The sequence below is a fragment of the Drosophila yakuba genome, chromosome 3R (assembly GCF_016746365.2).
Source record: "Drosophila yakuba strain Tai18E2 chromosome 3R, Prin_Dyak_Tai18E2_2.1, whole genome shotgun sequence".
Classification (NCBI taxonomy): domain Eukaryota; kingdom Metazoa; phylum Arthropoda; class Insecta; order Diptera; family Drosophilidae; genus Drosophila; species Drosophila yakuba.
The window spans coordinates 21568781-21595577 of NC_052530.2; the positions used below are offsets into that span (position 1 = coordinate 21568781).

The window sequence follows — 26797 nt, forward strand, 5'->3', positions numbered from 1 at the left end:
TCAGCTCAGCTCAGCTCAGGTGGGATCTATCGAACAGACTCCGAGTGTCTAGCCATGCATGCCCGTGTGCTGCTGTCTTTCCGACAGTTTATTTGTTTGCACAGTTGCGCCCAGCATCGTTGTTGGATTCAATGGCACTTTTAACAGTTCAGTGGTTTTGGCGTTGACAACATTTGTTTTCCCCTTCCTCCCGTTCAAAGGCTGCTTCCGACCAGCTTCAAATGGCCATCCAATGCCATTGGCCCCCATTATTGGGCTAAGTTGCTACGACCAATGGCCCGAGTTTGTCCCCCGTCGATTGTCTATCGCTAATTAGTGGCAGGTAGCCTTTAATTAGTGCGCCATCAAAGGGCCCCCAGGTACGCAATTCAGTTTCCATTGGCAGCATGCGATTCGCAATGGCGAAATGTGCGTGACCTTTGCGGTTGCCACTTGGAGCCCAACGTGGAGCAAGTTGGCCAAGGTCGGTGGCGCTCTATATCTCGATTGCGACCCCAGCTACCGAAATGTCTTGGTTGAGCGGCGATATGGTTGACATAAGGGCACATGCGATTACCTAATTTAATGAACAACATCGAATTTGATGACGAAAATGGCAAAGCTTGAGGTTTTAGGTTACTATATGTGAAATAGTGCAGGATGTGGTGGGCTATCTTCATAAGCTTATCACACTTCTAGTTTCAATTTGGCATTTGTTTGTTTCTATTTACAGTACTTGTGAACTTGCTATCACTAGCCTTTCCACTTTCAAAATTACATTTTAAACATCTAAACGCCCACTCCAACGCCCAGAAAACGCCAAAAACTGTCAATGTTGAAGACTTTCCTTCGCACTTTCACTAGCTGAGTAACGGGTATCAGATAGTCGGGGAACTCGACTATAGCGTTCTCTCTTGTTTTACTTTAATAATTAAAACCGAGGCACTTAATCAGTAAAAAGAATGATGTAAACATACCATGTCATTACAAATAAAAACTGTAGCAATTTCATTGAATTTATGAGCGACTGCAGCATGAATACCGCCCCGCCCCAACTTTCGTTTTCGCCGTGGACACACTGCGTATACGTAATAATTCATAGGCATTGCACACGACATGCAATAACTGCGCAATAATTGCCCGTTGCAAGCAGCTGCAGGACACGCCCCTGCAGAGTGGCGCCCCCCTTCCCCCACTCCCCCTCCTTCCGGCACCCATGGACCTTTGGCCAGTGCCACCCAAAAAAAAAATAAAGGGGTCAAATAATGTGAAACATTCAGTGGCACGACACGAAGCCAGAATGTTGCAGCAACATCGTCGCAGTACGAGTGGGGTTGGCTTAAATGTTTAACGCTATGACCGCACACAAAGGACTACCAGCTCGGTTCCAGCTCAGTCCCACAAAACTCTTACGTATGCTCACCTTGAACTATAAACTACCGAGTGGGTAGTTTTCCATGGTGTCGACAACAACAACAGGGGCGACAAGTGACGACGCCTGAATGACGCATAAAAATAAAAGTTACCAACTGCATGCAACAAAATAGTGGCAAAAGCTAGCGTACATATCAAAAGCACTAATTAAAAATGCCAAAAAGTCACGGCTGTTCCGGGTGGGAGTACGAAACTGGAACAATGGAGCACCCCATAACCGCCAAACAAAACCGTCTGCAGCCATGGCTGACATGAAAGCCTTTTGGCCTGGTTCAGACCATTCCGTCTCCGTCTCGCACAAGGGGCATGCATCTGCTCGAGCCGTGCAGCCAGGCGTTGCAAGTGCAACTTGTCGCATTGTCTGCTTCACAGAATTATGCAAATGAGCCGACGCAGACTCAGCCGGGATTGTTGATGTAGCCAAATATTTAGCCGAAGCCAGTTAGTGAAATATCTAAACACAAGCAAACTGATTACACAGAGAAAAAATCGTTGAAAGTACTTTCTAATACAAGTATAAAATATAAATAAAATTAGTTCGCAACAGCAGAAAAAAAAGTATACAAATTTAATGGAATTTTACCTTCTCGTTAGTTATGTATAAAATAAATTTGATTTTTCGAGACTTGCTTCTAATAGTTCCATACTTAAAATTGCTCTTTTAAAGCCCACTTCTTCTCGCTGTGCAGCAGTGAACTTTGAGTGACTGACTAACCGACTTGACTTAGAATGCGAGTGCAACTTTGCCGGGGCACACATTATAGTATATAGTATGTGACGTATATAATAGATGTAGTGTGTGTTGCCTAATTGTCGCCGAGAACTTCCGTTTTGTACGGCGGGCCAAAGTTGCCGCCGCTTTCAGCACCCTTGACACCGCTATACTCGTATGGCTATATGGATGTATGGATGGCTATGTGGCGATGTGGGGTTCGTTTGCAACTAGCGTGTGAACTGGTGTGCTCCATTTAGACCCCCGCCAGCAAAAAGAGCGAAAAGAGCCATCGAGACATCCCCGGCAAACTGAAATTTATTTAAATCTGTGCCATAATTGTTTTGGGCGCCTGTTGCGCGTCGCCCTCGTTGAGTTCTTCTGGTTTCTCGCTTTTAGCCAACTTTTTGTTTGGCTTTTTGCTGCTTGTGTGCGCATAAAATTAGCTTCGTAAATTTATTGTTAGTCATTCGCATTCTTGTCGCTTTTGCGTTGTTACCGAGCTTAAATGTCACAAGTTTCCACAATTTGTTTAATGTGAACAGAAAAGTAGTTAGCCACACTAAAGTAAATCCTTTACCTGCTGATTGCTGATTGATTGATGAAGAAGAAAAGAGTGAACACTTGAATTGCATTAAATAATATTTATTGATTTCATCATTCCGTACACAAACGAATCGTAGTTGGTAGAAACGAAAACCTGTGCTATCGAATCAAGTAAAAGTTTTCAAAATTCATTACGTATCATGACCATGATTCAATGGGTATTTGTGAGCAGAAAAAACCTAACAGGAAATGCAGAAAAATGATCATTTTTGCCAAGGAAGATGTAGTGCCAAAGGTCTGTAAATTGGGTTTAAACTGTGATGGCTTCCTAGAATTAATGCAGTTTTGTATTTTAATAAATACATACATAAATACAATCGTAATCGTAGTACATAGTCAGTTATATTTTATTATTCTTGCTCTTTGCTTTAAATGCAGCCGAAAACAGATACTTTTCTCCACTCTTCGCTTGATCGCAAATGATTGTTATTAATGTTCATTGTTGGTTATAAATTTTTGCTATAATTAAAAGGTTTTGTTATATGCATTGGTTTTGTTTACTACAATTGGCTATATAATTTCGTCATTTTGCAAGCATTCAATGTTTTTTGTTTTATTTGTGTTTCCTCCACGCTCATAAATGTGTGTTTAAAACTCCAATTTTACTTTTTTACTCTTTCACATCTGGAAAATATCAAAGGGCGGAATTAAAAAAAAACTGGGATGAGCTACGGTTCGACGATCTGCTATTTGCTGCCACTTAATTATGCTTCTTATATACTTACACGGTAAACATATTATATATTTATTTATATATGCATGTATAAGCGAATTGCCATTTATCGAATCTCTTGCCGAGTCCTTTCCTTACGTTAATGTCGTATGTCCTACGAGTGTGTGGAAATTTTAATCTTAGCTCCAAGATCCTGGAGTGCTTCAATGGAGAGTGGGTGTTTGTTACTGACAATCGGTTTACGTAAAAGCAGGTGCTGAGTTTTCTTTTGCCCTGGCAGGTGCAGATACAAACGACGTTGACAAAGCCTTGCAAGCGCCGGATCTCTCACTATATATCTGGTAAGTAACACTAAATGAACGCGGTTATGTTTCGTACATATGCAACTATGAGTTGGCCACTTGCCCACCACTCGATTCCCACTCGAACTACTTTCGTTTTGGCCACACGTTCCTGTGTCCCCACCGAATCCATTCCACGGCTCTGAACTTCTACGACCCTACGATCATTAGATACTAGGATCCTACGATCGTAAGAGCGATGTATCCTAAGATTCTACGTTCCTAAGAGCGTAAGATGCTATGATCCTACGATCCTACGATCCCACGATCCTATGATCCTACGACCTTTCGAATCTAGAGATACTGGGATCCTAAGCTCGTAAGATCCCAGGATTCGGCGATCCTTTGATCCTGAGGGCCCTGGACTCGCAGCTAGCAGATGCACAGTTGCCTTCCTCCTCCGTACTCTCATTCATTTCAAAAACTTATCACATAAATTTTAATATATTTTTTTGTTTGGGCGGAATTCTTAGCGTGTGTTGTGTGTCGCGAAAGCAGAGAAGGACGTGTGTATGAGAGGATCTAGTACAGCTGCGAAAGGCCAAAGTAGACGGATTATTGGCTATAACTGAGGTCACCCATCCGTGCAAACAACAGTTTGTTAACAAAGGCAAAATCGTGGCTGACTGGGCTGTGCTGATTGACCGAAAAAAGGGGGAAAATAACTTGAGCCTTGGATGGGTGAGTATGTGGTGGTTTTTTCTGTCGTTCTTTTTTTTTCATTGCTATACTGCTGGCATCAGCGGTTTGCCTATTTGCGTGCGATGCGCCTTCAACTATGCTACAGTTTTGCCCTCCTTTCTCGTCCTGCTGGCTCCTTTTAGTTATCCTTGATGGCGTGATGTGTGTGTGTGAGTGTAAGTGAGTTTTGCTGCTTCTGCTGTTTGCTATTCGTAGTTCTATTCAAAAACGCTTACTTGGCTACTGCACATTTATGTTTCTGTTTTTGGGTTTTGGGTTTTCGCTGCTGCGTTTGCTTTTACTTCCACATTTCTCGGGTTTGTTTGCAATCATAATAATAATAATATTAATTTTCTGTTATAACGCTAGCTCGCTGATTGGATGATGCGCCAGGGCCCACGGCTATCGCCATCGGTTGCCCCAGCTGCTGGAGGAGCTGTGGGTTCGCTTAGAAGACCAGCATCTGATCGGCACTGCCCTCCGCGCTGTCCTCGTCATCGGCGCCCTCGTCCTCGTCGTCGGATGTGAGCGATGCGGCGTTATTAACCACGGACTCTGTTTGGATTGGACATGAAATTAGAATGTGTGCTTGAATTTATGTGTCGCTTTTCCCCGTTTTCCCCTGAATATTCCGCCACTAATCCATACCATCGCCATGCATCTCTAATGGCGGTCAGCCGCAGAGCTTCCTTCTTTGTATTTTTAGTGCTGGACGAACGGAAGCCCCTTTGCAGCCATTTCATGTGTTATGCATGGCGTATGTGCGATATTAATAGGAAAACTCAATTACCGATCCCCTGAATGCCCCCAAGTCCGCGCTGACCAAAACCAACTTGTCCGTGTGCTCCTGACAACTTTAACAACCTTAAGTGCTCAGTTAAATCAGCTCGGTCCGGGATACCCGGAAATGCAAGGAGATGGGACAAGTAAACGGGGCGGCAGAGATAAGCAGATTACGTATACGCACCGGAGTGCGAGGTGTTCTCGATGCCGTTAGGTGGCTGGAGCATTGCGGCAACGCATAACTCAGCACTGGGCCATAAAAGCTGGCTTAAAGGCTGATATTTCAATCCGGTTGGATGGGCCTGGTGGTGGTGGTGGTGGTGGTGGTGGTGGTGGTGGACTCAGGTGGCAAGCCGTGGGTGGGCCTGACACAGTTCGATTGCCACGGAAATCGTTAAGGAAACACGAGTATTGTGTGCTGGACTATTTCATCCAACGGGATTTCGCATTAATTGGCAGCGGCTACCAACTGCAGCGAATGCAAACCACCGAGGATTACTGCCTGCCCATGAGCATTTATTCCGCATAATCGGTGCTCTTAGTGCTCTGTATTAGGCTCTATGGGCTTGAAAATAATATTTAAATATAGCAATGTGGTTCTTTTGATGCAGTAAAAATAAAAAAATAATTATATTTAAGCTTTCCATTTGTTTCGCTTTCATTTTAATTAAATTTGGTAATATTTTTAGACCACAACTTTCAACATTCTGCCTTAAATGCCATTTTGATATGAGTCTTCTGCTGTAAACTGAGTTTGGTCAGATTGCTAGGAAACTGTGTGTGAACTGTGTTCCTGGCCACTTTCGGCTCAAATGTCAGTTGTTGGTGCGCACAGAGGGCTAAGTGCGGCAACTGACCAGCTTAACCCATTTCCACTGTTTTCCCCCCCGCTGATTATGGCCTTTTGAAACTTTGCTGGCCCTTTGTTATGACCCCCGCCAAGTGGTCGGGTTAAGTGTTTGCATCCTGCTCCCTTAACCCGTTCCTCATCCCAACCAAATCGCAATCTAGCCAGGTACTAGTACTCACCGCAGTTGGGTTTGCCGCGTGTGCGTGTGTTGGCGAACTCCACTCCGTGCTTGTCCACGCACCAGCAAACGCCCACGGAATTGTGGCACTGGGTGGGCTTGTAGAATCCCTGGATGTCGCAGTCCGGTGCGTAGGCTCCTAATTAGTTAACAAACGCCGGAGAGAAAGAGAAAAGCGCAACGTTTTAGTGTGGCAACTTGGTGTGGCACAAATGGGTGGGTTAGTTTTTAGATTTGGTGAGAAGCGGCACAAGCAAGTTGTTGCTGGATCTATGTTGTTTTGGGTTTCAGGTTTCGGGTTTTTTGGGTCGTGTGGCTGGCGAACAAAGTAAGAAATTATATAGTTGGGTTTTGCGTTTATAAATATATACATATATAGTACAGTATAGAGGGGGTCTTCCAAAAAGGCAAACACAAAAAGCATTGGACAGTGGCGGTTTCTACAGCGGGGAGTAAGAAAAGGGGGTTCAGAGGTTACGGAAAAGTTGTGTGTTGCTGTTAAAAGTGTTTAATTTGCTGGCTTAAAAGTTGAAGATATAGAAAAAAACGGGGAAGCGAGCGCAAAACGAAAGTTGGCAACGAAAGCGGCGCGAAAAAAAGGGTTACTTCTGTTAACTGCTGTTAGTGTGTGTTTTTGTGTGTGTGTTAGGGTGTATTCAACAAAAGTGTATAAGTGTAAGTGTGTCAGGGTTTCTATTTAGCTGTCAGGCGCTTAATTATAGTTTGAAAAAGGTTTCCAACGCGTGTAAAGTAGGAGCAAAGAGTGTCAGACAAACAAACACTAAGCGGGCAACAAAGCGCCGTCCGAAAGAGATGGCAGATAGCACGACAGAAAGAGACAGAGAGATAGAGAGGCAGCGAAAGAGATGGCAATAGAGGCGACTGAGTGAAAGTGAAAGTTTAAGTAACGAAAACCCAATGAAACCAAATTACTCAACGCGCGATTACAATCGCTTTACGTTTGGTTTCTAGTTTGGTTTTCAGTCTTTGGTTTTCTTTCAATTGTACAAGTATTTTAATAATTGTTTTGGTTTCTGTTTACTATAGATTGATGTTTGTTCGGGGGTAGAGGGAATATACATAAATTAGGCCCAGGACCCCAGCACAACTCATACGAATATATATATAGAGAGAACATAGAAGTATTAGTGTTATGTAGCCAGAGAAATGTCCACCTGTACCTATCTCACCTGCAAAGTCGCCGGCGATTCTCCGGCGCACAGCGGCACACGGACGATCCGTCTTCTCGAAGCACCTGCACCACTCCCTGGTGTTGATCGAGCTATCCGTGTCCAAGTCGCAGGTGTCGATGAACGGCTTAATGCATCGCTCGTTCTGGTCGTGCTCCAGGTCGTACATCTCCTGCAGCGACAGCTGCCCATCATTGTTCAAATCCAGATGGCCGAACATCCACTTGGCCTCCGTCTTGCAGGCGGGCGGAAAGTGGGCCTTCGACTTCTGGCTGTGCTGGCGACGCTTCTTGCTGTCCGCCATGATCACCGAGAACCAGTCCAGCAGCCGGTTGCCAATCGCCGTCAGTTGCTGCGGCTTGCACTCCGCCGACTTCGAGGGATAGGCTATGGAATCAAAAGGATACATCAATATTTCCCTAAACTTAAGATAACAAATGAAAGGCAGACCGCAAGTGGCAGCCAAAATGTATGCCACAGAGGGTATCTGTGTTAATTGGCAATGTCTCACCATTCAAGTTGCTGTTCTTGTTGAACTTCTGCTGCTGCTTCTCGACCACCTCATTGTAGTTGCGCATCTTGTGCTTGTCCTCCTGGTACTTGGAGTCCTGCCAATTGCCAAATAATTCGATATGTGAAATGCCACAGTATACTACCGAATATATGTATGTATACTGGCTAACCCACTCACTCACCTTCTTGTAGGCCGTGTACTTGAGGTACTTGTAGTGCTTGTTGTCATATTTGATCTCCTCGGGCGTGAAAGTGTACTGGGCATTGATGTGGTTGTTGTGCCGGTTATTGTCCTCCTTGTCCTGCAACGAAACCAAAATTCAACATTGTTGCATATATACATATATACATGTATAGATGTATGCCATTAGCTTACATTCATGATCGTGTTGAAGTCGTTGTTGTTGCCGCCCATGATGTTGCCGCTGTTCATCATGATGTTGTTGTTGCTGCTGTCCTTGTAGGCCTGCTGTTGTTGTTGCTGCTGCTGCTGCTGCTCCAGGCTGATCTTCTTGTTGTACTTGTTGTTGTAGCCCGAGATGCGCTGCAGCCGCTTTCCATCGACAATCTCTGCAGGAGGCAAAATGGCGGTCAGAAAACAAAAATCGCTGAAGCAGACCAACTTTTTGCAGCCCATCGAGGGGCACTACTTTTGCTTTATTTTCCGGCCAACACAAAATTGAAAATTAACGTGGCTGGCTGAGCTGACTGAGTGGTTTTTCGGGCCCCTTTCGGGCACAATGCATTGCAATGGGCGGCGGAACAATGGCGTCGGCTACTTGTTAGCCGGCCTATTAAATATTTAACAAGTGATGTGCCGGGGCAAAAATATATATATTTAAAGCCAAAGCCATTGTTTGGTAATTGGAATTTTTAATTGCCAACGGGGTGGGGCGGGGTGTTGAGTGCTAAATCCCCTCTAACAAATCGCGTTTAGCCGGTGGCTCAGTTTTTTTGCAGCATACTTTCATGGGCAAACAACTGGCGGCGACTCAGGCTGTCAGAAAATATGCATGCAATTTATTTTGTAGTCAAGGGAGGTCCTTCGTACTTATTCGTCGAGTCCTGCGACTCTGGCCAACTGCCAGGCTGGCAGTGCTCATTATGCGGAGCATTTGATTCGGCTCCCAGGAAGGCCGTATTATTTGTCTTAGTCCGTTTGTTATGGCCGTTCGTTCGGCTGGGAATGGAGGATATGGGATAGACTCACCCTTGCAGGGACAGAATCCTTTGCAGGCGATCCGTATGGACGTCGAATGTATGCAATTGTGATAATCCAATCTGCATAGTGATGAGTAGGTCTTGTTGTCGGCTCCGCACAGGAACGTCGGCTTGGCCACAGGACACGGCTTGCAGTTGCTACAAGGAACAAGGAGGTAAGAAAAATCATACAAAAAAGGAGCGCAGTTAGAATGCCGTCTGAAATCAGAAAAGTAAAACTCAAGGGGCGCCACGACAACAAATAGATGACATGCAAAATTAATTTTTATGCAAATGAATTCTGTGTCCTTTTCCCATTCCCCTTTTTATATATTTTTTTTTCTGTAGCGCCTTTGTCCACACATTCCCAACTCCGGTGGCCAAGTTGTTGGACAGGTGAGAGGTGGAAAGAGGAGCTGGCTTATACATTTATTTAAATATTTATTTAAAATGCGCTGCACGCACGCCCAGGCAAACAGTCGAGCTATGAGATTGGCCAGCGGATTGGGGCAAGGACGAGGCGCAGGACGAAAGTTTATTTAATAATTTGAGCAAATATTTAAGCTGCCAGCGTCAAATGAAAAGGACTTGAGCAAGGCATATAATTTAGCGTTTCATATATATGACTCCATTCCAGCAATGAATGACCCATTAGGCGGAAAACCATTATCCTTGTGATTCGTGAAATTGATCCCTTTTTAATTGCCGCGACCCTAAAGCTGGTGTCAATCAATCATCTTTGAAACTTTTAAACTCTAAAGAACAGCTCAACCCTACTTCCAATTAAGCGTTTCTCTTTCCATTTAATAAATAAAACCAATAAAAAGATTACTCCAATTATTGGTCGCTACTGTCAAAAGCCATCCATTCAATAAAAAAAAAGGTTTCCGCGAGAATTTTTATCCTTTCGATGTCGCTTTAATTGGCCTGTCGTGGATTCGCCACCACTATCTCTACCCCTACATCATAATATTATTCAGATATATATATATACATATGTATATTCTCCCTTGTTTGGGCTCTGTTATTTGAAGTTTTTGTTTGGCTTCAGATAAAATTTGCACATTTATTTTTGATTGTACTACGCCGACTGCAAATGAATGAAAAGCAATTTGCCTAATTGCCCCAATTTGGCATTCTTAATTAGTGGATTTCGTCGGGTTTTCGGTTTTATAATTTAAGAAATTATTAATTGAAAATTCACCAATTATTCGGGTCAAGCCAGGCTTTGCCACCCTTTTTCTCTGTGCCTATCACTAGAATGCAAGTTAGCTATGTTTATTGGCAGTACATTTTAGCTCTGCCACCTTTTTTGGCAAGATTATGGCGAAAACCCCGATTGAAAATATCACGTTTTTGGCAAAAAAATGTTTGTGTATTTTTTTTATACAAAATAATCACTATTTTTTCGATAGCAATAAAAGTAGTTGTCCAAAAGTGGAATGTCATAACTTGTTGAATTCGTAACAAAATTCCCTATCCATCTGTGTTCAAAAAATTAAGTGCTAATTTTTTGCCATTTTTTGGAAATTTTGATGATGGTACCCCTTATCAAAAATGCAAAAATTTGTGAAATTTTGTGAAAAAACCGAAAAAGTATGGATAGACATAGTTAGCTATGTTTATTAGCAGCACAGAACAGTTTTTATTTTAGCTGTACGGCCATTTTTGACCAAATTATGGCGAAAACGACGATTGAAAATATCACGACTTTGACAACATTTTTTTTTGTTTTTTTTTTATAAAAAAAAACTATTTTTTTGATAGCAATAAAAGTAGTTGTCCAAAAGTGGAGTGTTATACCTCGTTGAAATCGTAACAAAATTCCCTATCCTCCTGTGCTCAAAAAAAAAAAAAATTCAAATTGTTGACCATTTTTCACAAATTTTGAATATGGTACCTCTTATCAAAAATGCGAAATAATTATTTTTCGAAATTTTTAAATATAGAGATTGGCGTTTGTTAAATAAATGTCATGCAGACTTGGCCAAAAAATTGTTTAGCGAAGAAGAAAAATAATTGAAAATGCAATAAAATGTAAACACATCTGAATTTGTCATAAAGCTCCACATGTATCTGCATATGGGTCTCTTAAGCTGTCCAATTTCATTGCAGTGCCAATGTAAACGAGCCAATGGCCAAAACCAAAGTAAATACATTCTCGGATATGCATATCCTTTACACTCCACTGTATGTGTTTTCACTGCTTTTAATTAAAAATTCTCTCGCATGTTCTTTTGCAAGCTTCTCTGTTCGCTTTTGTTTGTCCCTCTTCGCCGGTTTGTTTATACAAGTTTAATGAAAATTCTTAGGACCAACAGTAAATAGTGAGCCGAATAAATTTGATAATGCGATCCTTGGTCAACGTTGTTGTCCCAATACCGATGCCGATGCCGCTGGCATCTTGAATGTCCTGCTGGACAGCATCTGCGGTTGCTTTGACCAAATTGCCCATCAAATGCCGCCTCCGTGTCTCTGTGAAAAATGTGTAAATTTTTACTCAAATATTTGCTTTCAATTTTGCAACCCCAACCCAACGTCCACTGAATTTTCGCCATCCTGTTGGTCTTCCTTTGAGCGGCTGCTCCACCTGCTAAAATGGCTGGAACCGACAGCTTCATGAGCACAGACCACAAAACAGCTCAGTGGTTTCGAATAACTGCCAGGAACAGGCCATCACATCTACACCCACCCCCGCCCACACACACACACACACACCCACACACTCTCATAGCTGAGTTGTGGCAGCTTGAGGTGCGATCCAAACCATGGTATGTGCCCTATTCAAGCTGATTCTTCGCGTCACTTTGTAGGGAGTTGCAGATAGAAGGCAGCACAAGCCAATTAAGCATCGCCTCGTTTTAGAGATAGTACATTAAAAATATATATATGAGTATTAATTAGTATTCTATAGTAAAGAAAATCTCTACCTAGCGTAACTAAGTCACAAAAAACCATGGGAGATAACATTACCGAGCAAGTCATTAAATAAAATAACTAGTTTTATGTTCAAATAGTAATATTTTTCAAGGCAGCTGCCCCTTTTATACTCCCATTGTGGCGCCACTGTGCGATGGCATATTGTTGCAACAAACAATGAGCGTCTCACACATGAGTTATGGCCCGAACTCGGTATCCATCTCCAGCCAGCTGGATGTGCTTGGGCATGGGTATTGGGCATTGTGGAGGTTGCCTCGCATTTTGGTCTATTAGAAGTGCCCCCCCATGACGATGACGACCCTTTTACTGAGGCAGGTCCTTTGTTTGAGTTGCGCCTGAATGGAAAGACGAGAACTGGAGCAGCTCCTGCTGCCATGATGAGTGGCAAATGCTCTGGCTATATGGCTATATGGGTAGATGGGTAGATGGGTATATGGCTATGGCTCAAACTATTGATTTTGCCAACGGCTTCGTGACACATTCATATTTCATGCCATTGACATAGATACACATGTGGGGTATGCAAAGCGGGGAATATATATTGGTGAAAGCAAAATTGAAAAGGAAAATTCGTAAACATAAAAGTAGAGGGAAAATATGTCAAAAAGCCATTGTTAATGTCATCGCTGGGAGCTGGATGGAAAATGGAGAATGTGGTCGGGCGCGTGATTTGCCTATAGATTGATTTTTACACTCTAACACCCAGCACCACCCACCACGCAGTTGTTTGCCAAGTGGATTTTAATTCAATTACAGACGCCCGAGGAAAATCAGCAAAATAAACCGCAGCATAAAAGCATGAAATCCAACGCCTTACTAGCAGCACTTTTTTCGCTCTTCATATATGCAAGAATTTCCCGATAATTCAGTTTTCATTTCGTACGTCAAAGGATGGAAATGAAAACTTTGCGTTGTCACAATTCCTGCCATTACATATACATTCTGAAAATGTCAGGCACAAAATTGAACTTTCTGAAAACAAAAACACAACCGATAAACCGACGAACATAAACAAGAAGCGAAAACATTTTTATAACACTCCAATGGAGGCTGCATTTCAAAGGATTTCGATGTGGGCCAAAAGTCCAAGAAGTTTGCTAGTGGTTGGACTTTTTGGGTAAACAAAATTGGAGGAGCTTAAAGAGTTTTGTCTGGTTCTCGAGAAAAGCATTTAATTTCTAGTGAATTTGTATAATTTTGGTAGAGAAGGAGAGTGAGTTCATTAAATTAATTTATTAAATGCGTAAACATACTCGGATAAAATACTCAGACCTTGGGTTTTTTATTATTAAAACATGTATTTCGTGTATTTACATGTATTTCGTTTTTTACCTGAGGTTCATGGAAATACATTCAATAAAAGCTTTAACAAGCAACTACGTTGATACAATCCTTTATGCACATTAAAAAGCCTGCAAATATTTCTGATAATTGTTGTATAAAAATACCTTGCCAATGTGCGAGAAACTACGTGTTATGTTACCGAATATTTTTCGAAAGGAAATCGACTGTTTGCTGTTGCCAACAACTTCCTCTCACAACCCTTTTCCCGTGAAAACCCAAGCCAATCAAGCCTTGACACCAACTCGACTTTGACTTCATTTTCCGGGCTCTGCCGCCGGCACACCTGATCCAGCTCCTCCACCCACTCCATCGCCATAGGCACTGCCCTTTTTGGACCCATTCATGGAGGATTGGAGGCATGGAGGCACTGCTCGCGTGCCAGTCCACAATTTGGGTTAGGGTCAAAGCGATAACACGGAACAAGTCAAGGGATCCGACGACGGCACGCGTCAAAGGGTAAAGGCCGTAAAGCTGTCGTTGCGGCCCATTGAACCATTCAGCCAGAAGTGTGCCACCGCTACCAGCTAACATCCAAACAACCAAACAACCAAACAGCCAAACAGCCAAACACCAAAAAAGCCAACGACGATAACAACGCAAAAGCGGGCCAAAGGCTGCGTGCTAAAAATTGTAGCACTGTGAATTTATTGCGGAATTTTTATACACGATAAAACAATTTGTTATTAGCATGGCGACCGTGGAAATCAGGCGGAGTTCGGAGTACGAGTGGTCCGGATGCCAAAGGTGACCCTCTGCCCGCCGTCGTCATCAACCCTTTTTGTGGACGCGAATTTGCTTAATGAAATGTAAAATCCCACTCAAAGGCAAGCACAAAAAGATCGGCACAAAAGTTAAACACTCGAATGTTACAGAGCAAAAAAATGAATACTTTGGCACAATATATATAAACAAAGGATCTTTCCTTTGTTTAAAAACAAGTCTTTAAACTTAAGTGAAGAACAGAGAAATTGAAATGAGGCGCATTTGGACCACAATAACTATTTTAATAACAATTTCTTCAAGTGTACTCACTCCAACTCCTCGTCGTCGTCCTGCTGAATAACGGAAGGTCCTGCAGGAGGCTGGGATTGCTGCTGCTGTTGTTGCTGCTGCTGCTTATCGCCGGCGGCGATACTGTTCTCATAGAAGACATCGTCCTCCTTGGACTCGTCGTCGTCGCCCAGACTGAGGCTCTTATCTTCGTCGTCGGTCTCCTCGTTGCCCTGGACACTGGCTTGGGCATTGTTGGGGCCCGTGGGGCTGGAGTTGCTGGTGCTGCCATCGCTGCTGTTGTCCTCGTCGTCGTTGTTGATGTCCTCCGCGTCCTGGCTGTCCTGGTTGTCCTGCTGGTTGACACGCCGCTTGGCCTCCTCCTCCAAGTACTTGGCCTTGGTGATTATCTCATCACTGGAATGTGTAATGGTTTGTCATGGGTTTTAGTGTTCAAGTTTAGATGGCCTTCGGCTCGGACCGCACAATTTAATTGGCTCATTGGGGCGAAAAATGAAAATGACCCCCTCCTCCCACTTCCACTTCCACTTACCGATTCTTGTGGAGCTCCTTCTTTGACACGCAAACGGCACTGAACTCGTCCTCCAGCAGGCAGATTTCACGCTTCTTGCAGTTCAGCGGTCGGCAAAGGTCACCTGCAGGCGTGCGAATTAAATTTATTAATAGGTTTATACCAAACTGTGCACATACACGTGTGTATGTGTGTATATTTGTCCTGTGACAACTTAATTGACCGTAGCCAGGGGCCAAATGGTGCGCAAATCCTTTGCTTGGCTCTACTCACTCGAGGGATCGTGTATCCAGCGCTTGTGCTCGCCCAGATTCTTGCTGCTCTGCGTGTTTTTGTTTATCTGAAAGAGAGAGAGAGAGAGGAAAGGTACAATAAATTGCATGTGAAACATTTGCCAGTTTAATTTTGTTATTTAAATGCATAAAAAATGCAAAGCGCACACAAGCCAAACTGAGCTGACGTCTGTCAAAATGCACACATGCACACCAAACGCAACCCATTCAGACTCACTGAGCCATACACACACTCACGCACATACACACAGGAAGCACACACTCTCAAACACACACAGCAAGCACACACGGGGCGTATGCGTAATGGCAGTTCAAATGGACTTTTAGGACACAATAGCAACAGCACACAGCACTGCAGGGGAAAAGTTGAAAAGCAAACAGTATCGAGTCATAGGAGAAAAATAGTTACGTGACGTGGGAGTTTCACATGTGTGTGTGTGTGTGTGTGTGTGTGCCTTTCTAATGATGATCAATAGTTCATCTGTTATGACAACAAATGTTGCCGACTAGCATGGGGATTCACAGATTAAAGCATGGAAAAAATGTAAATCGATCTGGCAGAGAAACATAAATTGCTTTGTATAATCCGAAGAGGCCTCTCTGCCTGGGAGGGAAATTCATGTCCAAATGAACATATGCAAATCTGATTGCATTTAAAAAAAAAAATGGCATATTCTTGACTTGCTTAGTTATGCGACTCTTTGCAGATTTATTTTAATTTAATTCAATTCAGCACGCAGCTTAAGCTCGCCCACAAATGCCATGTGTGTGTGTGTATGCCAAAGCACACACACACCATTACACTGAGCCTTGTGAGGCGAACCGAAATGTTATTAAGTGCAATGGTGCGTATGCATAATATTTAACTTGTCTATAAAATTTATATTCCACTAACAGCAACTGGGACAACAACAGCAATGGCAGCCACAGCTGGTTAAATGTGGAAAATAGGCTGTGAAAAATGTGCAAAAATAAGTGAAACAACATTAAGCTCACATGGACTTGACAGCTTTGCCACTGGCCATTTTATTGGGAGTTCGCTGTAGCGGCGGAAGCTGCAATCGCCGCTGTCAGTTGGCTTAATGAAAGCGACAGCAGGAGCGGCAGCAACTGAACAGAAACTGAACAGAAACAGCTGAAAGCTTCCAGCTGGCATATACATTCTGCCCAGATGCACCCAAACACACATACATGCATACTCACACACCCACATATTCACACACACACACACTGGCTGCCGATTGGAGCGCGAAATCGCTCAAGTGCGAAGTGGCAATTGTGGGACACACATCCCATCCACTGGCAACAAAACGCCCAGCCCCGCCCTCGAAACACCGCCCTTCGTCCTTCGTCCTTCGCGCTTCGTCCTTCGCCCTTCGTTGTAATGCAATAAACTCGTCCGGGACGTGGACGCAGGCAATTTGCATGCGTTAAAACGCAATTTGTGCGCGTTTCCTGGCCGCGGCCGCAATGTTCCTGTCCCGCCATCCTTGCAACCATCCTCATCAGCCATTCCATCCTGCTAGCCGATGCCGCTTCCCACTTTGCCCAGTTTGGTCCACAGCCCATGTTCCCACACACATCCTACGGCACATGCCCCTGAGGCTCTCCATCGCAGCGGGATCTCCTGCAGCTTTAATACGCCCGCCCTTGATTGCACTGCCTAAATGCACTGAGAAAAATCCACTAATTGCTACTCCCAGAAATAATCCACTAAAGAGTCTAATGAAATCAAGGAACACAAATGGTTGTAATGATGGTCTTTAACTTTATATCAGAAAGAGGGAATATCAGATTCTTCCTTATTTAACTAGATATTTGATTTTTTTTCAGTGTATGGGCATGTGGATCTGCGGCGTGTTCCGCTGATTGGCCTGGGCGGCAATCTGTGCGGCTGCTTCTGTGGCGCTCTGTTTGTTGGCTTTAATTGCGCTGCGTTTGCTGCGGTGTCGATGGTGCTAGTGGTGCTGTTGGTTCTCCTGGTGCCGGTGGTGCTAAAAAGCGGTGGCTCGGATTCCGGGTGGTGCCGCTATCGCTGGCGTTGACCATGCGATTGACCTTATTGTGGCTTTTTTTTTACCGGGGGCGCGTGATAAACTTGCACCCCATACAACGCAGCTGTGCAAAAGGCAGCACGGTGACATGAGCCAGCAGCATGGCATTTTTAAAAATGCCCCACTAAACTGGGTCAAAGCAGCAGCTGCAAGTGAAACATAATGCAACACAGTCAGCCAGGCGGATAAGTCAAGCACCACCCACAGATGTGCACCACCCACTGGGGAAGCATCCAGCATTCAGCACCACCCACATAGCCACCATAGCCACCATAGCCAACCATGGCAGGGCGAAAAGTTTGCCAGCCGTTTAACCTCTTTGCCAGATTTCTGGCTGTTTAAGTGGCTGGGCTTATTAAAGCCCATTTAATTGGTGGTGCTCCACCGGCGCCTTCCAGCGAAAACTTGACCCTAATTTGGGTAGTCCCCCAGCGAAATGGGAGAACTACGACTTGAGTGGGAGTCCTGCGAGTCCTGTGAGTCCTGCGAGTGGAGCTCTCTCCCTTTTGCACACTGAGGGAAACATTTTGTGCGACTTGCTGGGCGAAAGATAATGGCGGCATTGTTACTGACGCCATTTTTGTGTTGTTGCCACCAACCACTGCAGCCAGCTGCATTGTTCCGACCAGCTGCCACGCCCCTTTGGGCGCTCCGGTTCGGAGGCCGCCCCCTTTTCGCCGCATTGTGGCAATCTGTCAAGCTTTAAATTGAATTTACGACTTTGTTTTCGTTGCGGGCTTATTTCATCTTCTTTTGTTTTCTTGTAGCCGCTGCCGCTGCCTCTGCAATTTCTAGCGATTTCTTTTTTGTTACATTTTTCCCCCTATTTTTTATTATTTGCCAAGGGTTAGAATAGGAAACATTTTAGTGGTTGCTTGAGTTTGGTGCTTTTGCAGCTGCGAGGGAGGAATGTCAATTTCGGTTGCATTATGTAAATGTAATTTTTAAGTTCGGGTGTGCCCCCGAAATCGATATCCTTTCCACTCCACTGTATGTACATCTCTGTTTGACGGCTTAAGCCCGAACCCAAATCCTTTGTGCTCCATTTAACTTGCACTCATGCATTAATTCAAACCGATTTCAGCCCAGAATCGATCGATGGCCATATATTTTCTATCCCCTGGCACATAACTCATTGCGGCATTCGGTATTTGGTATTCGGCAATCAGCGCGGCCAAAAAGGAGCAAAAATTCGCATTAAATCGCAAATGTTCGCCTTTTTGCGGCCGCATCTGAATTGGAATTGAAATTGGAATTGCAACTGGGCGTTGCTCGTCCCAAAATTGTTGTAAATTATTCAGCGGACATCAGATGACTGCCAATGATGCGGTGGCTCAACCTCCTCCAGTTCCTCCGATCCTCCGACTTCTCCCCAGTCAATCAATAAAATATGAACGTGGTCGTTGCTGCGGGAATCTGCGGCAATTAGAGTGTGGAAGAGATCAGGATTGAACGAGGCACTGTATCCATTGATATGCTAAATGCAGGCCCCCCCAAAAATGACCAACTGACTGACTGACTTCGCTCCTAAATTATGCACTTCACTTGAAAAATGCATTAGCCCGGTCGCCCAGTTGCCCGGGTTGCCCGGTTGCCGGGATTTATGTGTCCGCCTGGATTGAGATGGATATACATACATATACTCGTATATAGTGGGGTGCATGGCTTGTGTGTCCCCAATCCGGCCGTGCTATTATCTATGCTGAGTCAGATGGGGACTGAGCACATAAATTGCACATTTTCGTGCACACAAAATGGTAAATCAATTCCTATTACTATTACAGCACGGCGGATGGCCCCTAAGCCGCCTGTCCGGACTTTGGGCTGGCACATTTCCGTAGCCGAATCCGGCTGTTCCCCGGCAGGCAGCGAGCCGAATCCATCCGAATCCATCAATATATAGCTGGGGCCAAAAGTTTTGAAGTGTCGTAAGCCAAGTGCAGATTGAGCGGACTTTGGGCCAGGAAATTGCATTCTTCGGCTGGGCGCAAAAGTGTCATCAGAAGTCAGGAGAAAATCCCCCACGTTTCCCATCTGCATTGTGATTGGGGAACTGGGAATGGGCAAGTTAATTGCTCATATGCCCCACCATCCACCATCAACCACCAAGGGAACGGACTTATTAGTTATGGGCGAGTCATTAAAAGCACTGTCAATGCCGCTGTCACATGCATAAATTACACCATAATCTCATTTTAATGGTTAATTAAATTACCATAACGGTCAGCTGTCAAAACTGATGTCACACCGATTTCTGGGAGGTAAATTGGAAAATTGCAAACAGCAATAAAAAGAATTATGTGAATCGTGCATGAAAATAAACCATGGCAAGCCACATTTTCCACGGAGCATCAGGTAACATGTTTCATGTTTCATGGCGGCGGGACAATAAACCCGTGGCCACCTGGAATGGAACGTGATGCCCGGAAAGGCCTAGCCTGGCCGTTATGTTTATGCATCATAAATGCATTTTGCAGCTGGCAGCTGGCAGCCAACCGCATTGCAGTCATAAAACATTTGCAACAGCAACAGCAGCAGCAGCGAGGCTGCAACAAATTGCAACTAGTGCAAGGACTGCGGCACCAGCCTGGCCAACAAAGGCCACTAAAATGTGCTTACCTATGTGGAAGAGATACACTCGGTTACATGGTTGCAATTCCTATTTATAAACAAAGGGCAGACCACGTCGAGCACTCTAGCAAAGAAAAAAAAAAAACAAAAAGCCACACTCTGGAGGATTGTTTCGTGGCGGAGTGGTAACCATCTGATTGCTGGCATTTTTTATGTCCTGCATTTGGTAACCGGAATCGTGCATCTGTTGGTGTGTGGGTGTGGCTCAGAGATTGGAACAAGTTTATTACAAATCCCGGCACATAAACACGGCCCAAGTTGAGAGTGAGATGCTGGTGCCCGATAAAGGTGGAAAGTTATGCCTTGGGATGCTGAAGGGATTCCGGATATGAAGGAAGCCAACGGGTCTAAATGCATTACGGAAAATCGATTATGTGCCATTCGGCAGCTGCAGCTGCAACTGCTTCCCCCTTCTGTGCTGCCCCTCTGCTGTGGCCATTAATCAGTCAGTCAGGCATTACTTGGCCAGAAATAGGAACTCAACTGAACCGGACTCACTGTGTTATGCGGGCACAGCCACGCCCCCAATTGGCAGCTGCTAATGGGGGGCGGGGGGCGGAGGGCAGTTAAAAGCTTTCAACTCCCAGTGAGCAATGTGCTCCGGCCACGCCACAAAGGCCACAGATATGGCACTGAATGCAGTGCAGAGCAGACGAGCGTTAAATGCTCGCTCCGTAAACGCCAATCCTTTAATAAGCCGGCCACGCCCAGTCACACGCTCCCGCCCCCAAAAGTGGCGTGCATTTTCACCGATTGAATAGTTCAATCAATTAGTTAATTGCAGTTCTGCTCGACCGGAGTGCACTGCACAAATCGAGGCACTTAGCAGCGGTCATTAGCAGGGCGAGTTCCAAGTCCTGCTGCGGATCCCAATCCGGATATGAATGTGGGGGTGATGTGATTGCCAGGAAGGAGCCGAGTTTGCCAGCTGCCAGTTGGCCAGTTTGCCATTTTGCCAGTTTGCCAGTTGGCCAGTTTGCAGCTATTCAAGCTCGCCAGGAAACCAGATAGCTGGAAATGACACTGGCCAACTCCGAATCCGACGGGCTGACTCACGTGCTTTGTGCACAGCAAATGGGGAGAGTTAAATGGTGAGGACTAGGAAATCCTTTTCATTTATATATGTGATATGGGAATTTCTATAAGCTTAGTTTTAAAATGAATTATGCTTTTTCTGGAATTTCTCAAACACAATATCCATTTTAATAGTTACTTTCTCTCCAAACAGTTTTTATTTATCCATGAATTCCATATTTTATCCACGCCATTTAAATAATCCAAAGCTCGTTGGTTTAAGCGTATTGCTTATTTTTCCCTGTGCAGTTACAATTAAAAATCCTTTGGCTTTGGGCAGGGAAAAGCTGGCAAAATGGCACTGCAATTCATTGCCACACATCACGACCAGCTGTCCGCCTTTCGAGGAGAAAGTGCAAAACCGGGAGTGGCAGACAAGAAATTGTCAACTACCCCACACAACTCCACACAATCCACTACCACCCAGCACCCAGTACCCAGTACCAACAAGCACACAGAGACCCCGAATGAAGTAGCGGAAAATGAAGTTTTTCCGAGTTACATCAGCAACTCCCAGACAGAGCAAACAAAAACTTAGCAAATTGCAATTCATCGCTCACGCAAAAGGGGCCAAACTGGTGGTGGTGCTGTGCTCAGTGCCGTGCTCTTAATAGAAAATAAAAGCAAGGCAAAAATCATGTTTTATTTTCCGCTTTTCCCGCCCGCCAGCATTCCCTTTCCCATTTTCATTACAGGCCATTCAGACGGGGCGCACCCTGGATTTTCCTGGCAGCCATTACAGCCCTGCAAAATGGCGGCGGCACCCGGAAGTCGGCTGTTGCTGCTGCCCTCTCTTTCTATCCGCTGTGTGTCTCTCACTCCCACTCGCACTGCCACTCCCACTCGCAGTCGCACGCCCACTTTCTTATCCTGTCGAACTGCGCTGATGAGAAATGACAGGCAATAACGCCGTTAGCCGTGCTCCATCTGCATTTATCATAACTTTTGTGTGTTCTTTGCGCTTTGATGGCGCTGCCTTGGCCCGCGGTTATTGTTGCTGTTTGTGCTGTTGTTCTTGTTCATGTCGTTGGGTTTTGTAATCTCTGTTCTCTGTAATTGCCCAGTGCAATGCCTGTTGCCTGTCCTTATCGGTCTTACAACGCTTTGGTTCTCGTATTCATAGAGATTCAGCGCTCGTAAGTATGCAATGATTTCTGCCTCGGCTGATTTCACATCCGCTGCTTCGGCTGCACTTTCAACAACTAAAATAGCACGACTTTTAACCATAAATAAGGCTTAATCTACGCCACTGAGACTTAAATGCTAGCAGTCATATGGCTTAGTTACTTGCCAGTTGCCTTGCTATAAAACCTATTCTCTTTACTAGCACATTTTCCCACAAATGCATAACATAGAAGCTGGATGAAATTAGTACTATTTGTATGCTCCTATTATATTGCCATTACTTTAAAGTAAGAAGTTTACTGCTTCTGAATATAGCAAAATCCAAACAAATGAAATATTAAATCGAAAAGTTGCTCAGCATATTGAAATTGCTTGTAATCTCCAACTGGGCCACACTTTGTATGCTCGACCCATACAAAACCAAATTCGATGTGTGATGGTGAGACTGTGCAGCTCAGTAGCAAATTTTGAATGTAATGTAATTTATGCAGAAGCGAAAGCCGATTATTTGCACCGGTCCAAAATGCATCTGACCAAAATTGTAATATATACACCCACAAACGTACAGCTAAATAAATATTTGATTTGCCTTATTGCATCTGGCTATTGGTAGCTACATAATTGAACGACGAATGCGATTAATTGCCAAAGCAAACAGCATTCGAGGCCATTGAATTATGGGAATTGTGAATACGAGGCTTAACAATCGAAATTAAAACCGGGGCTTTTTTTTTCATTGCGAGTATGTGTAATAATTATCTTTAACGAAGCGATAAATGTCGATCAATTAAATTATGACTGCTAATTAAGTAAACATACAATTTTTACAGACGCATTTCCATGTTTGCATTTGCATTTGCTGCAGCAGCTTTATGGATGTGCATCCAATTTGCAGGCCGAGTGGTCCACAATTTTGATGACATTCGCACAAGTTGTGAATAAAAACCGTTTCGAGTGCTTTCGCCTTGTGCAGGCAGTAAGCAGCACGCATACGCACTGTTGGCCAGCACTTTTTCTATATCGATGTCGACTGTGAGTGCAGTTTGCTAAAGTGCTTGCCAAGAGCTGAGCTCCTTTTTTTCGTTCCACCTAATGCCTGGCACACACACACATGAATTGAAGCTCTCCTGGCGATGCAAACGCATGCCCACCGGATTGTCCTTGAGCTGTCAGTCCGCCACCATCCCAATTCCCATTCCCAATCCCATTCCATATTTCCATACCACCGAAACTTTGCCATGGGCTCTGGGAAAAGCTCGAACAAAAGAAAATGTTCGCTCTGGGCCGAGGGATATGGTAAATGGTAAATGGCAGTGCAGGATTATATCAGTTCTCTTGTCGTTTTGTTTGTTTCGTTTTTTTTTTCATTTTTTTTTTGTTTTTTGCCCAGGTAATGCGCCCATAACGGATTAGAAGATATCCTCGTGCCTCCAGCTCTTCAGCTCTGCAGCTCAGCAGGTTTTGGGTGCTCAACGCAAACAGTTTCCGGCGTTGCCCGGATAATTGTTACAATATACAAAATTTTCATTTAGTTTATTTGCCCAGCGACAACATGTCAGCTCAGCAGCAACATCAGCAAACAGCAAACAGGCGCGCAACCAAGTCACCATGGGCAAAAAGCGAATAATTTGGCATAGGTGAATATATTCAACTAAGAATGATCTAATTCAGTTCCTGTACTGTTTTATAGACTCATTCCAAGTGACATTTCATTCGAATTATGCCATTTTGACCCACTGTGCAGTTGAACAAGTGTTTGTGCGCAGGAAACTTGTGTATTTATTTGACTTATGTGACGCTGTAAATAGGGGGAGCTTGAAGGGGGGACGTTTGAACGAATGTGGGGCTTGTATGTTATTTAAAATGCAGACATGTGTAGCCTGTAGTTGCTGCTATTGCTGCTGGTGCGCCATTAAAATCCCAGCAACATTGTTAATGAACTTTTAATGACTTTTTGTGAGCACACACACTAAAACAATATCAACTTTGGCCTAGCTGGGTGTATGGCACACAAATCAGAGGGCTTTGGTGTTATGTTTTCTACTCCCCCCTACATTTTCTGTTTTGGAACAAGCGTGAAATCTAAATGTGAAACAAACTTTTGACACACTGGAACAACAGACGCAGTGCAGCGAAATCAGCACTATTACTTAATATGCGAAATTTGAATTGGATTCGAGTGGCTGAAAGGAGCCCGAGGAGCGGCAACTTGTTTACCCGGAAGCCCACTGGGCGTGCGGGTGCGAACGTGTGCAGTGCATCTTGATTAACAAATCAACTGGAATTGGAATGTGATTGCATGCGATTCATCAGTAATCGGAAATCTTGGCTGCGGGCCAAATGGGGCCACCATCAATCCAGCAATCTAGCAATCCAGCAATACAGCAATCCTGTTGCCTCGAAAGCAATGCTAAGCACTTTCGCCTCCATTTAAGGCAAATAAATCCATCAGCCAGGGGGAATTCCAAGTAAATGAGCCTTAAAGTGGGTTCACATGTACTAGTAAGTGATGGTAGAATGTTCACCAATGCATGGAGTCTCCACCAGTTTGGATGGCTCAGGAATAGGTATTCACTCACTGTTCTATGAGCTGCAAAATGCAGTTTAATTTCGAAATAATATAGGCCAAGTTAGAAAGATGCCTCTTTTATAATCAATTGAACATTTAGGTGCTTCCCCAAAATTACATTTAAAATTCGGTTTTCCAGAATCTCTCACTAAATTTCTCTTTAAAAGCAATAGTTAACTGCAAGTCATATTTACCGAAGTGTAGATTAACCATCTAAAAAGTAAACAAGTGCTTCTGATAAAACAGTTTATAGGCAAAACCGAAAGATAAGAATTTAGGTCTGGGAAGCTCGGATTTATTAGCATGCCCTCTCTTTCGCTCGCTTATCGCAGATATTTAAATGCGCGCTTCTCACCACGATCGCACCAGTCGTCGACGAGCCAGTGTTGAGAAAGGTGTGGTGTGCGCCTGCTCTCCGCAGTGGTGAACTGCCGATCAGCTGATTAGAGCTCTTTGTTTGGAGAGAAAACTTAATTGATTTGTTATCAGCCGGCTAATTATTTACATTTATAGAGTGCAGCATGAGTACCGCCAAGTGGGAGAACAACGAGGAGATTAAGATCTTCCGCGAATACCTTCGCATACCAACGGTGCATCCAAATGTGGATTACAGTGAGTTCCAATAGTCTATATCTTTATGAGGCTGCGATAAGAGCGCCCTGATCTTTATGATCGTGCCATAAACTGTGTCTGCTATTTATAGCCGCCTGCACGGAATTCTTGAAGCGTCAGGCTGCCAGCTTGGACCTGCCCGTGGAGGTTATCTATCCGGTGAACGAGCAGAATCCCGTGGTGGTGCTGAAATGGCTGGGTTCCCAGCCGGAGCTGCCCTCCATCATTCTCAATTCGCACACGGATGTGGTGCCCGTGTTTGAGGAGAAGTGGACACACGGTCCCTTCAGTGCCGATCTGGATGCAGAGGGTCGCATCTTCGCCCGGGGATCGCAGGACATGAAGTGCGTGGGCACCCAATATCTGGGTGCAGTGCGAGCGCTTAAGGCCAGTGGCTATCAACCCAAGAGGACCATCTATCTTACATATGTTCCGGACGAGGAGGTCGGCGGCCACCTGGGCATGCGGGAACTGGTGAAGAGCGACTACTTCAAGAAACTCAACGTGGGATTCAGCTTCGACGAGGGAATCTCCAGTGCCGATGAAACCTACGCTCTGTACTACGCCGAACGGACTCTTTGGCGTTAGTTGGCTTTAGACTGCCCTATTATACAAGTAATTTAATCGCTTTGTTTTCCAACAGATCTGCGTTTCAAGTTCAGTGGAACTGCTGGTCACGGATCGCTGTTACTCCCGAACACTGCTGGAGAGAAACTGGACTATGTTGTAGGCAAATTGATGGAGTTCCGCAAGTCGCAAGTGCAAAAACTGGCTGACGACTCATCCCTCGAAATTGGCGATGTGACCACTGTGAATCTCACCCAACTGCGGGGCGGAGTCCAGAGCAACGTGGTACCTCCACTGCTGGAAGCTGTGTTTGATATCCGCATTGCCGTCACCGTGGACATACCTGCCTTTGAGAAGCAGATTCGCGACTGGTGCGAGGAGGCTGGCGGCGGCATCGAGCTGGAGTTCGAGATGAAAAACCCCTTTGTGGAGCCAACAAAGATTGACTCGTCGAATGCCTACTGGCTGGCCTTCAAGAAGACTCTCGATGACCTGTAAGTATGAGAAGCTCTTACAAAAGGCATGGCTCTAATATCCTTCTTTGTTGGTTCTTTCAGTGGCCTCAAGACACGGGTTCGAGTTTTCCCCGGCGCCACGGACAGTCGTTATATTCGCTACGCAGGCATTCCAGCTCTAGGATTCTCGCCCATCAACAACACACCCATCCTGCTGCACGACCACGATGAATTCCTGAAAGCCGATACCTATTTGCACGGCATTGAGGTCTACAAGAAGCTCATTCCTGCCGTAGCTGATGCTTAGAGAACTTAATTCAATTATGAAATACATACTTAACTTCTTTGTCGATGTTTGTTGAAATAGCTTTACATAAGCAGGCTTATAAAAACCCACTTTAATAATCAATGTATGAATAAATAAGCCATTTCCATTAGTAGTGAGCAAAAAAGGGCGTTTCATTAACATGA

General features: G+C 44.5%; 2 protein-coding genes across 3 annotated transcripts in view; one reads left to right on the forward strand and one right to left on the reverse strand.

Annotated features, from left to right (window-relative positions):
* Positions 1-2749: 2749 nt before the first annotated feature.
* LOC6537841 (proteoglycan Cow) overlaps positions 2750-26797 on the reverse strand; it is a 44466-nt gene continuing 20418 nt past the window's right edge. Inside the window, exons 2-11 of one of the 2 annotated variants that reach the window (XM_015193054.3) lie at positions 15220-15286; positions 14968-15070; positions 14457-14831; positions 9151-9299; positions 8317-8510; positions 8123-8242; positions 7939-8035; positions 7419-7814; positions 6239-6376; positions 2750-4981 (exon numbers count right to left, since the gene is read on the reverse strand). In XM_015193054.3, the coding sequence (XP_015048540.1) occupies positions 4875-4981; positions 6239-6376; positions 7419-7814; positions 7939-8035; positions 8123-8242; positions 8317-8510; positions 9151-9299; positions 14457-14831; positions 14968-15070; positions 15220-15286 (1746 nt within the window). In that variant the 3' untranslated portion in view covers positions 2750-4874. The remainder of the gene's footprint in view (positions 4982-6238; positions 6377-7418; positions 7815-7938; positions 8036-8122; positions 8243-8316; positions 8511-9150; positions 9300-14456; positions 14832-14967; positions 15071-15219; positions 15287-26797) is intronic. The other variant, XM_002098346.4, reaches the window with a different exon arrangement.
* LOC6537842 (aminoacylase-1) lies at positions 25071-26672 on the forward strand. The gene is made up of 5 exons (XM_002098347.4): positions 25071-25087; positions 25206-25304; positions 25396-25887; positions 25948-26365; positions 26429-26672. The coding sequence occupies exons 2-5, from the start codon at positions 25214-25216 to the stop codon at positions 26631-26633; spliced, it is 1206 nt and encodes a 401-aa protein (XP_002098383.1). The 5' UTR covers positions 25071-25087; positions 25206-25213; the 3' UTR covers positions 26634-26672.

Coding starts and splice junctions, on each gene's coding strand:
- LOC6537842 (XM_002098347.4), top strand. CDS start 25,214: ATGAGTACCGCCAAGTGGGAGAACAACGAGGAGATTAAGATCTTCCGC. Junction 25,305..25,395: donor GCATCCAAATGTGGATTACA/GTGAGTTCCAAT, acceptor TGCTATTTATAG/CCGCCTGCACGGAATTCTTG. Junction 25,888..25,947: donor CGCCGAACGGACTCTTTGGC/GTTAGTTGGCTT, acceptor GTTTTCCAACAG/ATCTGCGTTTCAAGTTCAGT.